This window comes from Podarcis bocagei, assembly GCF_964188305.1.
Source record: "Podarcis bocagei genome assembly, chromosome: 13".
In the NCBI taxonomy this organism is placed as follows: Eukaryota; Metazoa; Chordata; class Lepidosauria; order Squamata; family Lacertidae; genus Podarcis; species Podarcis bocagei.
The window spans coordinates 44359949-44374613 of record NC_138138.1 but is presented as its reverse complement, the minus strand read 5'-3'; the positions used below and the strand labels follow the sequence as shown (position 1 = coordinate 44374613).

At 41.6% G+C, this 14665-nt stretch overlaps 1 protein-coding gene across 1 annotated transcript; it reads right to left on the bottom strand.

Annotated features, from left to right (window-relative positions):
- Positions 1-1452: 1452 nt before the first annotated feature.
- LOC308571837 (vomeronasal type-2 receptor 26-like) lies at positions 1453-13932 on the bottom strand (the record flags this gene model as incomplete). The annotated part of the gene is made up of 6 exons (XM_081167452.1): positions 1453-2552; positions 8185-8311; positions 9426-9653; positions 10166-11026; positions 12211-12502; positions 13715-13932. The coding sequence occupies 6 exons, from the start codon at positions 13930-13932 to the stop codon at positions 1651-1653; spliced, it is 2628 nt and encodes an 875-aa protein (XP_081023578.1). The 3' UTR covers positions 1453-1650.
- Positions 13933-14665: the final 733 nt, after the last annotated feature.

Sequence of the window (14665 nt, the reverse complement as noted above, 5' to 3'; positions counted from 1 at the left end):
AACAATATACTTGCCACAAATATAATACCGTGGTACCTTTGCTTAAGAACTTAATTCTTTCTGGAGGTTCGTTCTTAACCTGAAACTTTTCTTAACGTTAGGTACCACTTTAGCTAATGGATCCTCCTGCTGCCACCATGCTGCCGCACGATTTCTGTTCAAATCCTGAAGCAAAGTTCTTGACCCGAGGTACTATGTCTGGGTTAGTGGAGCCTGTAAACTGAAGCCTCTGTAACCCTAGGTACCACTGTACGTATTTGTATTAAGAATACAGTGTTCTGATCCATCACTTTTCAGTTCTGGCTTTGTTGAATGCTATGAACTGTGCATGGTTCTTTCTTGCCATCTTTTGCAAGCACTAGGGCAGAAATCATTCACACTTTCTTATCTAGTTCTCTGAATTTCACCAAGGAGACCTGATTCAGACAAGATCTTGGGGGGAGGGAACCCAATTAAATGGGGGGTAAATTATTTCACAGTACATAGATAATCTATAGAACTCACTGCCATAGGAAACAATGGTGGAGACAGTGCATTTGCTTTTGGATATGGCTTGAAGGTTTATTCTCAGTGTAAACAAGTGGTACAGTGACAATAAAGTATTTCTATTTCCCACAGGAATCTGATTGGTCAGTGTGAGTACAGGCTGCCGTACAAGATGGGCCATTGACCTGACTCAAGAGGATCATCTTATATCTCTACAATCTTGAGTATGGATAGGTTGAGGATGTAATCTGACTGTGAGCAGTACAGAACAAGAGAAAATAAATGAATACTCGAATATTCCATGGCCTGCAATAGTACAGTTTCACATATCCCATTATGCTGAAAGATGTGAGACAAGTTTTATCTTTGAGAATTAAGGCTAGATACAGATTTGCTTACATGTATATTTTGACAGGGACGCGGGCGGCGCTGTGGGTTAAACCACAGAGCCTAGGGCTTGTCAATCAGAAGGTCAGTGGTTCAAATCCCTGCAGTGGGGTGAGCTCCCGTTGCCCGGTCCCTGTTCCTGCCAACCTGGCAGTTGAAAAGCAGGAAGTGCAAGTAGATAAATAGGTACCACTTCGGCGGGAAGGTAAACGGTGTTTTCGTGTGCTGCTCTCGTGTGCCAGAAGCGGCTTAGTCATGCAAGGCACATGATCCGGAAGCTGTGCGCCTGCTCCCTCGGCCAATAAAGTGAGATGAGCACCTCAACCCCAGAGTCGTCTGTGGGTGGACCTAATAGTCAGGGGTTCCTTTATCTTATATTTTGACAAGAATTGCTCTGAGTCTTCTTGTCAGCACATGCTAGAAGAGAATAATGTATGTGTAAATGTTTGGGTCTTTTCCTCAAAGCAAATAAGTCAATTTTACAAATGAATTTTCAACTATGTGGATTTCAATTCTAGAAAAAAATTATATAAGGCAGCAGCTAAACTTATATTTCCAAATATTCCACTGTAAACACAGAGAAAAACATAACATACAGCAGGTGACATTTTCTCATTTCTTTAATTTTTCTGCCTTATTAGCTGTTCTCTATTGAACTATGGAAATTTGGAGTACATAAAAAATTATATAAGGCAGCAATTGAACATATATTTCCAAATATTCTGCTGTACACACAGAGAAAAGCACGAAAGGGCAAAGGGCAGGTTTATTATTTCTTTAAATTTTCTTCCTTATTAGCTGTTCCCTATTGTTGAGCTCAGGCCTCAGAATGACAATGTAACATTTGGGGAAGAAGATGCAACCCAGCAACCCACCACCAGAGGCTAAGATGGAGAAGATCTCCACAGCTACCATGTATTTTCCCTTGGTGCTCAGGTAGGAAGGAATAAAGGACAGCCAAACACTGCAGAAGACCAACATGCTGAAAGTGATAAACTTGGCTTCGTTGAAACTGTCTGGTAACTTCCTGGCGAGGAAAGCCACAGCAAAACTTACAGTGGCCAGGCAGCTCATGTAGATGAGGACACAGTAAAACATGGCCACAGACCCCTCATTACATTCTAGTATGATTTCTTCTGTCATTGAGTGCATGTCCACATCTGGGTATGGGGGAGAGGTTGCCAGCCACACAGTACATATCCCTGCTTGAACAATGGAACAGGAAAGGAGAATGGAGTGGCCTAGTCCTTTCCCCACCCATTTCCTCATCCTGGATTCTGGTTTTGTAGCCATGAAGGCCAAAACCACCATGAAGGTTTTTGCCAGGACACAAGAAACAGCAGTTGAGAAGATGATGCCAAAAGCTGGTTGCCGAAGGAGGCACATCACCTTCTCAGGTCGGCCAATGAAGAGCAAAGCACAAAGGAAGCAGAGCAAGAGAGAGATGAGGAGAGTGTAGGTGAGGTTTCGGTTGTTTGCAATGACCATGGGTGTGTCGTGGTGTTTTATAAATGTACCTAGTACCAAAGTTGTGATCAAGGAAAGGGAAAGCGAGAAACAGGCTAAACTGATGCCCAAAGGTTCTTCATAAGACAAGAAGCTTATATCCTTGGGTAGACATGCATCTCTGTTCTTGCTTGGATAGTCTTTGTCTGGGCATTTATTACAGTCATTCATATCTGGGGGGAAACAATTATATTAGGTCATATATTTTAGCTTGCTGAAATGTTTATTTTCTGTCTGAGAAGAATAGAGCTCTGTTTAAATCAAAGCACATGTTTAGTACTGCCTGATGCTCTGTAATGTGGTATTGTTGCAATCTAAGCTTTGTCTATCTCATGGATATGTCAATAAACCACATGAGACCGTGAGGGGAAAAGTAGTCCAAAGTGTTTCATTTTGCGCAGAAGGTTCAGCTGGGAATAACTCCCTAAAACAGCTAAATGTCATACAAAGAGACTTCTGGGTTGGCACCTCTGGCAATGGCGGACTTCCTCCGAGCGGGAGGAATCCGCTCCGTGGAAAACAGGGTCTGAACCGCCACGGCGAGGCGGAGACCCATCAGAAACCACAGGCGGGAGAAGCCTGTGGATGTGGGATTCAGCTGGCACCTTTGCGCCGCCTCTACTCATGGGGAGACCCGATTTCGGGGCTCCGGAGCAATGTGGGGTGAGTGGCGCGGTGCCTTGAATCGACTGCTTCTTTCACGGAGTGAAGCCGCATTTCTTTTAATTTTAATTTGGCACTGAAGCGGGAAGGTCTAAACAGGAAGTCTGCCTTCCGCTTTTTGTAAATAGATTGAAGCAAAGACACGGCAAGCTAGAGCTTAGAAAATCGTTTGTGAAGGATCAATTTTCATCATATAAAATTACTGAACCCCCCTTGGAAGCATGAGAAGAGGGGGGAACTTTTTCTGGACTGATTAAACTTGCAGAAGACAAGCAAAAAAAAACAATTCTCCACCGTCCTGAACCTGGGAGCGGGGAGTCAGGACAGACGTCTTCGGGAAGTTCATTGACTATAGACAAACGTCTTTGACAGATAGTTAAAAGAAGAGAAACATATTGATTCCATTGTTCCCCTTTGCATCTAAAAGGAAAAAAAAATATTGACTAAATATCTGAAAAAGGAAACTTTGTTGTTAGATTTGCTTTAAAAAAAGAAAGAGAGAGAGATGGATACAAATAGAAGCTTTTTCCCCTAGAGGGAGCTTGTGAAACTGTTATTAAATTCAAACTGGGAAGCTTTGCAGCTGCAATAGATTAAGATCGTGGGAATAGACTCTGACCTTCAACAACAATGTACTCGGAGGCTCTGGTGTTGGCCTTTTGTAAGACAAGTGCTTTATTGGAACAGTTACATGAGAAGATGGATTTGATGACTGTTGGGATCGGAAAGTTTGGACAGGCAGTGGGCACTTATATAGAACCCACTCAGGAATTAACTCAGGAGTGTGCTTTGACAGATCAGATGAGGGAAGAGGTTGTTGCTGGACCTAGTGAGGCAGAGAGTGTGGCCCAACAGGAACATGAGTTGTTGGACTTGACGAATGAACCTGGAGAAAGCCAGATTTGGAGAGACAGAGTTCTGTTTGGTTTGGAGATGGGGGGCTGGATAGACCCCCCTATGCAGGGATTTTTTGACCTTTCAAGTCTGGCTTTGGGCCCGGAGGCGTTCGGAGTTGTGCGAGCCCTTAACTTTGTTTTTTTTTTAATAAAATTTTTTATTAGGATTTTCTCGTGTTTTTTTTAGACAAACACAAAAACATAAACATACACATCAACACTACATACAAATAACACATATAATTTTAAAACCTTATTTTCTTAACCACTTTCCCGGACTTCCCCCACCTCCCCTTCTTGCATCCCAATTCCAAAATTTAGCTCAGCAAGTTCTTTATACCCAAATTATCCCTTATTAATATTTTACTTTATTCGTCTTATTTAGCCAATTTTAAACTTCTAAACCTCATTTTAATACTCGACATTAACCCCTTTTTCTAAAGTCGACCCAAATTCCCTTTCACGAAATTCCCAATTATTAAAATAATTATAAAACAACCTAACAAATGAAAACCTATAATTGTACCCCTTTGGATTCCAAAACTCCCCCCCTCCCCCAGTTTCGATCCCCAGAAATTGTCCTTCAGTCTGTCAGTTCTCAGCCTGGATCTATCACGTCCGAGGCCCTTAAATCTCTTTCAGTCCCTTTCAGCCGGTTTTGTTGACAGTCCTTTATGTTGAACATCAGATCTCGGAGCATCTTTGACCCGGTAGGGTCTATGTTTTTTCCAACCAGGCCTCTATACTCAAAGAAAGAGTCCAGGTCCTGCTTCTTACTCTTTTTAAGGCCAAGTGTCCCAAATGTCCCAAACATTCCAGTTTTCGCCTTGATCAAATTTGTAATCCATGGGTCTTCCGGACTCCCCATAGGGAAAAATCCCCAATCTTCATTCTCCATTTCAAACCAAATTTCCATCTTCCAAACCTTGCTTTCCTTATATTCCAACTTAACAGGCCTCTGGTTGTCCTTTTTCACTTGCAGCATTTCAGCTCCTCCTTCTCATTCCTCCAAAACGGCACATGTATCTTCCTTTCCAGCTGCAGATTTTTCTTGAGTCAAGTCCTTAACCACTTCAGCAGATTTGTTTATTTTAAAGATCAAGGTTGTAAGATTTGTAGCCATAATATCACTCTGCTCTTGCAGCTTTCCCAGGAAATCAAGCACTCTATCCAACTCTGCCTGTGTTTTTCCATCAGCAGCCATTGTAATATCTCAGAACCCCCTCTAGAGGGATTCTGGTTACTAAGTGTTCTTTCTCCAACAATCAGGTTATTTTGTTCTTATTTCCTCTCTATTTTCAAAAGCTTAAAGTCCAATGTTACAAAAGTAGCCGGCACAAGTAGCAAAGAACAGAATTTCCTGACTTTGACAGCTCATTTGACAGCTGTCAAACTCTGTAAATATCTTCTACAGGCTCTCTCGAGGATCGCTCCCGGATCCGGGTGGGGGGGGGTTACACTTCAACTCTAACGTTCAGTTCTAATCCTCCAGTAATAAACTTATACATCCAAGTCGTGAAATTAAAAATTTCTGGCTCGAAGAGAAGAAGACAGTCTCTCCTCTTTAGTTATCTAATTCTTGTTTTAAATTGTCTACAAGGGGGGGGGGTGGAGGCGGACTTCCTTTTGGCACCTCCCCCGGTCATACCGAATTCAATTGAAAAAGATTTTTAATTCCAATTTCCGTATTATTCACGGGTTGTTACTTTTTGTAGTCCAAATGATCAAGGAAAGAAGTCAGCGCTCTCCAGCCATGGCTTGCGGCTTCACTCCGTGGAAGAAGCGGTCTACTCACAGCACCACGCCGCTCTCCGCCACCCGCTCCGAAGCCTTTAAAAAGGCTTCTTTGCAGGTCGGAGGGGGCGCAAATGGTGCCCGCTGAGTCACCAAGTCCACAGGCTTCCGCGCCTGTGGTTTCTGAGGGTCCCCGCGTCGCCGTCGCGGCAGGACCCCTCTTCCACCAAGCCGATTCCCTCCGGAGTTCGGAGGGAATCCGCCATTTGCTGATCGCGCTAACCCGGAAGTCCTCGCGGGCCCTTAACTTTGGAGGGACTTTGAAACATGCTTTTAAATACCACATGGAGTTCAGTGTTGACTTTGGAAAAGGGGCTGATCTGTTGAGAAGGGACAAAAACATTGTCAAGCTGGAGTCTCCCCGAGTGAAAGGAACAGAAGACAAAGTAAAGTACAGGTATAAATATGAAGAAGATCTGTGGATGGGACATGGAAGAGATCCAAGGGCCTCGGATATAAGGTTACCAGATTGATGGACTAGATGGATCGGATAGAAAGGACTGACAAAACCCGAGACCAGGAGAAAGAGACATTGGATGGAGATTGGAAGAAAGTTTTAAACAATTTATTTAGGGAAATCTTGTAAAAGTAAAGAGTATTAGAAAAATGTTGGAATGAAATTATTTGGCCTTAGCAGAAATGTTAAAAAGAATTATGTAAGAATATGTCATGGTTAAGAGAATTTGGTATAAATAAGACTTAAATTTTAAGTTTTAGGGCCTTTTATGGTAAGATAAGGTTAAAATACATTAAGGTAATTTAATGACAGAATATTTAGGAAAGATGGAAAGGATTTGCTGCGATAATTAACAACTAGAATACAAAAAAGGGAGGTGTGAGGAGGTCGATGAAACAAGGTAATGACAGTTAATGATTTGGGAATATTGGATTTGTTTTTAATTTTTTTGTCTATTTTTGCTTTTTGCTTTTGATGTATTATGTGTTTTTCCCCTCTCTTTTTGACCTTGTTTTTTATTAATTTGTATTGTTTAAATGTTATTTGTTTTTTCCTTCCTTTTTTCTTTGTTTCTTTGTAATCTTAAAATTTTCAATAAATATTATTTAAAAAATAAAAATAAATGTCATACAAAGAGTTTCAAACAGTTTTATACATTTGGCACAAATTCCACACATTCCATTAAGTTTAAATTTCCTATCCAATTGAAATGCTTCCCCCCCCCTCACCCTATTTCTCTTAAGGAACTCTTAAGGAACTTTGTTGTCTCCTTATGATTGGTCCAAATTACAGTTTAAACAATTGAGCTTCCTCATGCTCTGCTAAACTTTTATTGCAGGATTAGATTTCACTTTAGTATTGTCCAGTGGTACCTTGGGTTACATACGCTTCAAGTTACATACACTTCAGGTTACAGACACCGCTAACCCAGAAATAGTGCTTCAGGTTAAGAACTTTGCTTCAGGATGAGAACAAAAATGTTCCTGTGGCGTGGCAGCAGCAGGAGACCCTATTAGCTAAAGTGGTGCTTCAGGTTAAGAACTGACCTCCAGAACGAATTAAGTACTTAACCCGAGGTACCACTGTATTTCACTCTAGTTACCGAGAATAGTCTGAGGACAGTCTGAGCATGCTCAGTATGTCAAAACCTTATATGGTTCTCTGTACAGTAGTACCTCGGGTTATAGATGCTTCAGGTTACAGACTCCGCTAACCCAGAAATAACTTTGCTTCAGGATGAGAACAGAAATCGCACAGCAGCGGCAGCACAGCAGCAGCGGGAGACTAAAGTGGTACCTCAGGTTAAGAACAGTTTCAGGTTAAGAACCGACCTCAAAAACGAATTAAGTTCTTAACCCAAGGTCCATTGTATTTCATTACTACAGTATTCTTGAATTTAATTGGTTCAGGGCTATGTGGTCCTGTAAGTGCCACAGCCAGGGCCGTTGCCATCTGAATGTTTATTCACACTAGCCTGGGTGCAGCCTGTGTAAGTCAGAAGGAGTGGCAAGGCCCCCTCTAGATATGCTCAGGACGCAAGGTAGAAAGGTGCAAAGAAGCATGCTTGGCAAATAACATCATGGTAAACTCTCATCAGGAAACCAATGTCCCCACTGTGGAAGGACGTGTGGATCCAGAATTGGCCTCCACAGTCACTTACAGACTCATTGTTAAAACCGTGTTTAGGGAAGAAAATCTTACTCGGCTATGAGTGATAAGAAGAAGAAGAAGAAGAAGAAGAAGAAGAAGAAGAAGAAGAAGAAGAAGAAGAAGAAGAAGAAATGTTTTGAACCACATACCATCCAACTACTCTCAGTGCATGGTCATTTCCATTTGATTGGCATATTTAGACTATCTTGAAGGCAATGATCACAAAGAGGCAGGATCACGCACGCACACACACACTATTTTGAAAAGTAAACTCAACTGTCCTTACAACACCTTTCAATTATTACTTTTGAGTCTGGATCTATTTAATCTATTTATTTTCCTTACCATACTGGTTTGCAATCTTCCCCTCTGCACATGGGATGCAATCGTAGCAGCAAGGTGGCTGTCCCTCCTTCACTTTCTTGCTGGATCCTGGAAGACATCTCTCAGTACAGAGAGAAAGAGGCCGAGTCTATTACGTAAATGAAAGAGCAGAAGGATCAGAAAGAGAACAATGAGTTTGGAAATCTTCATGTTCCTGGGCCCCTCTCTATGTTACTAAACTGAGTCAGCATTTCAGCAATATGTAGAATGGCTATTTTTTTTTAGTAGTAGAAATGTTTGAAGTACAGTGGTACCTCGCAAGACGAATGCCTCGTAAGACGAAAAACGCGCAAGACGGAAGAGTTTTCCGTTTTTTGAGTCATTCCGCAAGACGAATTTCCCTATGGGCTTGCTTCGCAAGACAAAACGTCTTTCGAGTTCTTGCGAGTTTGTTTCCTTTTTCTTAAAGCCGCTAAGCCGTTAATAGCCGCTAAGCCGCTAAGCCATTAATAGCTGCTAAGCCGCTAATAGCTGCTAAACCGCTAATAGCCATGCTTCGCAAGACGTAAAAACCGCAAGATGAAGAGACTCGCGGAACGGATTAATTTCATCTTGCGAGGCACCACTGTAATTTGATACCCCTCTATTGTTCTTGTATGTGAAGGTATTGTTCCCCACCTGTTAGCCAGAAAGGTGAAATCTTGGGGCTTATCTATCCTCTTTTCTTCAGTATTTTATAATTGTTAAGAAATATTTATAAAATATTAATAATATAATATAAAATATTTATAAATATAATAAAATAAAATATTTGCCTTTATTCCGTTAGTGACTTCTAGCAGTAAGCTTTTGGCTCTTAATCTACTTGGATGAAGAAGAAGAGGAGGAGGAGGAGGAGTTTTAATTTGATATCCCATTTTATCACTACCCTAAGGAGTCACAAAGCGGCTAACAATCTCCTTTCCCTTCCTCCCCCACAACAAACACTCTGTGAGGTGAGTGAGGCTGAGAGACTTCACAGAAGTGTGACTAGCCCAAGGTCACCCAGCAACTCTATGTGAAAGAGCGGGGATGCAAACCCGGTTCACCAGATTACGAGTCTACCACTCTTAACCACTACACCACACTGGCTCTCTGTATGCATTGGTTATGTTCTACACAGGAACATGCAGATTCAAAGACAGTGAATAGACATGCAGGTGTATGATCATTGCTTAGGTAATATTGAATTTCTTTGGAATTATCTAATAATGTGGTCCTACCTGATTAAACCAACTGTGCCATGTTATGGCATCTTCATCAAGGATGAATGATTGGTCTCCAGAAGTTTGCGGATCTATCCTGCCAACGCTCACTCTGTGCAAACTTTGGTTGGAGAATATAATCCAATTGACAATATCTAAGCTAGATACCACCTCTCCATTCCGGTTGATGAAGACCACATCTCCGGCCGTATTATTAAATGAGATACTTCTCAGAAAGTGATGGAGCTAGATAGGAAAGAGAAAAGGCAATTGTTTGGAAAAGGCAGGGTGGAGCATTTCCCCCCCTCTTCCTGTAGGAAAAACCTACAGCAATTGGTGGGGGTGATTCAGTCAAGTGTTAGTGGATTCAGGTCCAAGCATGGAGAGACCATCAATTTTCTCACTTCTACATCCCTCTCTCTCCCTCTCCCCTTTTTTACAACCTTTCTTTATCTACCCTCCCCACACCTCTTTTCCTCTGTCCCTCTTCATCTCTGGAGACACCACAGTGGTGTGCAACCACCTGCTCTGAGGGAGGATTTTGTGTATATGGGATAGAGAGAATGCTGAACATCTCTCTCGACCATTACTGACGCTTCATACCTGTGAATGCAGTAACATATCAGTGGTCTGCAACTTCTTTCATAAAAGCGCTTTTTCATGTCTGAGATGAATGAGCAAGGTGACAACACTTTGGAAACCCATACCTTGTGGGAGAATAACAGGCCTCTTCAAGTTGAGGGTGTTTAGCCTATTACCTGCCAAAACTGTGGATTCTGATTCTTCGCTCTCCCTCTGTATGCCATTCCTCTGTGCCTGAGTCTGGATGTGGACATGACATGTAAAGCATGGGACATGGCATATACAGCATTGTGGATACTGTAACTGTGGCCTGTCATGCTCATTTCAAAAAATGACCCAGGAAGGTTCTCCAGCTTCTCTTCTCCAGTGCAAATATTCCCCTCCACCTTGTCTGAAGTGATATCTGGGAATACACATCCAAAAGCCTGCTGCCAGAAGTCCCTGATAAAACCGTCCCCATCTCTGCTGGAAGGGTTTCTGTGCAGAACATACTGATAAAATCCTGGTGGGTTTCTGAAGTGAATTTCAAAGGATATAGCACCATTGAATGCTCCTGAATCCCAATTCCTTTGATAGACAAATGAAGTGAACTCAACCTGGGCTGTTATTATCCATACTTTACTTTTTATATTGTATGTCATGTCATCATGTTCTGATAGGTATGGAAGAAATCTCAAAATAGCCATGGCATAAGATTCTCCATAGACAACTATTACATTAACTGTGCTGCTAAAAATTTTATGATTTATACTTGCCCCCTGTTGTAGCATGCCACCTATTTCAGAAATAAAACTTAAAGTGGGGACTTTTTCCAGGAATGCAAAGCAGACACCACTCTTGGTAAATATTGGGGAAATGGTTTGCACAAATCTTTCTCCGTTGTCATTGTCCGTTGCAATGACTCCAATCCACGTCCACCTGAAATGCAGAAGCAAAGAGAGAATTCCCTCATACTGAAGGGCTTCTGAGGCTGCCATCTGGTAGAATGGAAGTCCTGGACTTTTATCATTCATCACCGGAGCAGAGCCATAAATGAGCTAAAGAGGCAATGGAAGAATAGAAGAGACAAAGTAGATTCCTTTCGCAGTATTCATATAAATTATGTTAGTCAAATATGCCCTTTGCTAATGTTTCAGGGTTTGTTTGCCTCTCTCTCAGTTTTACAAAAGACACATATGCAGATGAGCTGAAAACTGGGATCATCTCCCTTTTCTCATTTTTAAATGAGATTTGATTTGATGACTGGAAAGGGAACTGTGTCTGTTTTTTATTATTTTTATGAATCTTTTTAACACATTGCTGTCTGGAACAGGGCATTGTGTCTACTTCACTTAAAAACAAACTTTTTTATGTCATTGCAAAATTTGGCAGGGTCTTGTACAATGGATAAAATTGGATGGGGGAACATACCATGCCCAAACAGCAGATTTCCTGGACATTATCTGGCTTTGTCAGAATTGCAACTTGGGTTAGATGCACATTTCTTCTCTGCAGCTTCGTCTTTCTTCTTCATGATGCACATGCCGCATCACACAGCAAAACTGTCCTGATTCTTCTCAGACTTTATTTATGAGCATTTATTTCACTTGTGAATCAGCTGCTAACTACTATCATTTTCCTCCTGCAGAACTGGTTTCTATCTGCAATTTCCCATAACCTCTCTGTGTCTTTCATAATGCCGGGTGTGCTAAAGAGGAATAGAATAGGCTCCTACCTGTAAGGTTTTTGTAGCTGTAAGCATTTCCCCTACTTTCCCAGCAGCTTATTTGACATGCCCTCCTGCACTAATTTTTCCATTGGCACCTAAGATCTTATTGATTTTATCCTGTAAGCAATTCCCCCTTTCCATCAGCAACTCATTTCAGATACCCTCCTAATTCAGCAGGAAATGATGCAATATGTTAAAATGTTGGTGAGAGAGAAGCCCACTCTCCCATCATTGGCCTTTGGTATATACTATAAGTGATCTAAATGTGTGTATGTGTAAGACAGGAGAAAGTTACATATTTTTTCAGGTATTGCAAACTTTCCCTTTATTCAGGTTTGTCTGTCTGTTTGTTTGTTTGCTTATATTACAATTATGTACCACCTTTATTTTCAAAGGAACTCAAGGTGGTGTACATGGTTCTCCTTCCAATTTCATCTTCACCCTGAACTGATGCCGAGGACCTTTCCTCTTCTCTATGCAATCTAATAGAGGTATTGTACATAGGTGTCCTACCTGCGGAATCTTATAGATATCCAAAACTGTTGCCACATAAAAGGAGATTTCAGAATCCAGTCCCCCAATGACCCCAGTCAGATTATTTTCGACATCACATATATAGTTAGGGACAAATTTCTTCACCATGGATAAAAGCAGCAGTGTGGCAAGATATGTGCTCCTTGCACTGATATAGCTGTCATATAAGTGGAAGCCCAAGGTGATATTGGGTAGGATGTGGGGGTCTTCGTTGATCTGCTTGACTGCAAATGCCAAGGCCACGATGTGCTGGTAACCCTTAGGCACCACCCTAGAATGAGAGTTGCAAACTGTATCAGCAGAAACTTCAACAGATCTTTCCTTTTACACAATAGTTTATCATACTGAGTTCAGGGGGGTTTACACTCTGCCCATTCTACTATTTATTAGATCTTATCAGTAGAAAGTTCTTCCTGATGTTTAGTTGAAATTTCCTTTCTTGTAACTTGAATACCCTGATTTGGAGCAAGAGAAAACAAGTGTGTTCCATCTTCCTGGTGACAGCCCTTGAGATATTTGAAAATGGCTATCATTCCTCCTCTCAGTCTCATCATAGCTAAACCCATCAAACTCCCTCAGCCATCCCTCATAAGGCGTGGTTTCCAGACCATCTTTGTTGCCCTCCTCTGCGTATGTTTCAGCTTGCTAATACGTATCCTTCTTAAATTGTGGTGGTCAGAACTGGATACAGGACTCCAGGTGACCAAGGCAGAATAGAGCAGTACTATTACTTCCTTTGATCAGGACACTATACTTCTGTTGATGTAGATCCCTTGAACCTTTCCACATGAACTACTCGCAATCTAAGTGTTCCTCATCTTAGATTTGTGCATTTGTCCCTATTGGAATTCATGTTGTTACTTTTGTCCCAAATTTCTAATTGTTTAAGGTTTATAGCATCTAGAGCAGGGGTTGCGAATGTGGGGCTCATGATACGTCTTCCCTTATATGTCTGAGGTCTTTTTCTGACACTTACAAAGTCTCTGGTCTCTCTGGTCTCTCTCTGCAGTGACTTCATTTTCATGAGTCAGTGATGGTCGTTGGAATTCACTAAATTCTATACTTCATAATAAGTACCTTTCAGTGCTGAAACAAACTTTAGTCTAAGTTCAGAAAATGAAAGCATCAGAACCTTCAGTTTCAGAGCAGGTTTTTAAAAATTCATTCTTACTCACACTCTAGCAGTTCAGATAAAGTCTATCAAAATTTGCTGTTCAAAAGGCCTCTCCCAGACACACAAACGTGCATATATTTCAATACATTTATATTCATTTCTCTATCCAGAAATGGAATTTCTCCTGCATTCTCTTAATTCAGACGAGATTCCTTCCAGTTTTTTGCCCCAGCATAAGTCCCATTCATATCTAAAGTGGATTTCCCCAGGTAAAAGTGTAAAGGTTTGCAGTCTCTGTCATTATTCTGAGGCTGCAACTCTAGGTTTGATCATTCCGTGGATGTAATAAATGAGTGGCTTATTTCTTACACAAGCTCTTCAGGCAGCGCTGGTGGGGGTTCCTCAGTGAATGTTGCTGGAGAGGAGAAGAAGCCACCATGGGAAACAATGCCACCAATGAGGAACTCTCCTGGCTGATGATATGTGTAAAGTGGATGGTGTGGACCTTTGAGGATACATTTCGCTATGTGTGCCAGACATACATTGTAAGAAATCACTTCCAGCAGCAAGAACACTAAAACCACCATTCTCAATACAAAGGCAACTGTCTGTTCTACATGGAACCCATGATTTCTCTGGCAATACTATAATTAGCTTCTCCAAAATAAAAATTGCCTCATTTGAACGGTAGCAACGGATGCAATCTGGGAGGATATAAGATCAGACTTGTGGATCCCAGACCGTATTTAAATTATTCTGGATAATGTTAGTATCCTTTCCGCTACTTTTGCAAGTGGCCCCTGAAAGTCCCAAGGGATTTTTGAGCAGCAGCAGATTTAATTATAGCCCTGTTGATAACCAAGCTGGAATTTAGTTATTTATTCAATGCTTGCGAACCCCTGTGGAATTTCTGAAGAAAATGTGTTTGTCACATATTCGGAACTATTGTGTTATATACCCTTTCAGTGGATAATAAGGGGCCCGTGGTGTATTGGTGAAGTTAGAAGTTCATAATAGAAGACCTTGTAAACAATGGGGTCTCCAACATGTAGTACGGTGTTTTCAGCATCTTGAAATTTGACTGAGTGGACCTGGATCCATATCACCCATGTAGCAATGACCCCTCACCACTTTTCTAGGGGGGACTGTTGTGTTCCCTCACTCTGAGCCTCCTTCCCCGATGGCCTAGGCACACAAATTTGCTGGCCTTTGGAGGGGAATTCTCCTTGGCCAGTGGATATCAAAGGGGAGGGGTCTTTCCAACCCAAAAGGCACCATAAATGGGCCCTTCAGTGGTGCCTCCTGGAGCACCATGCCTTG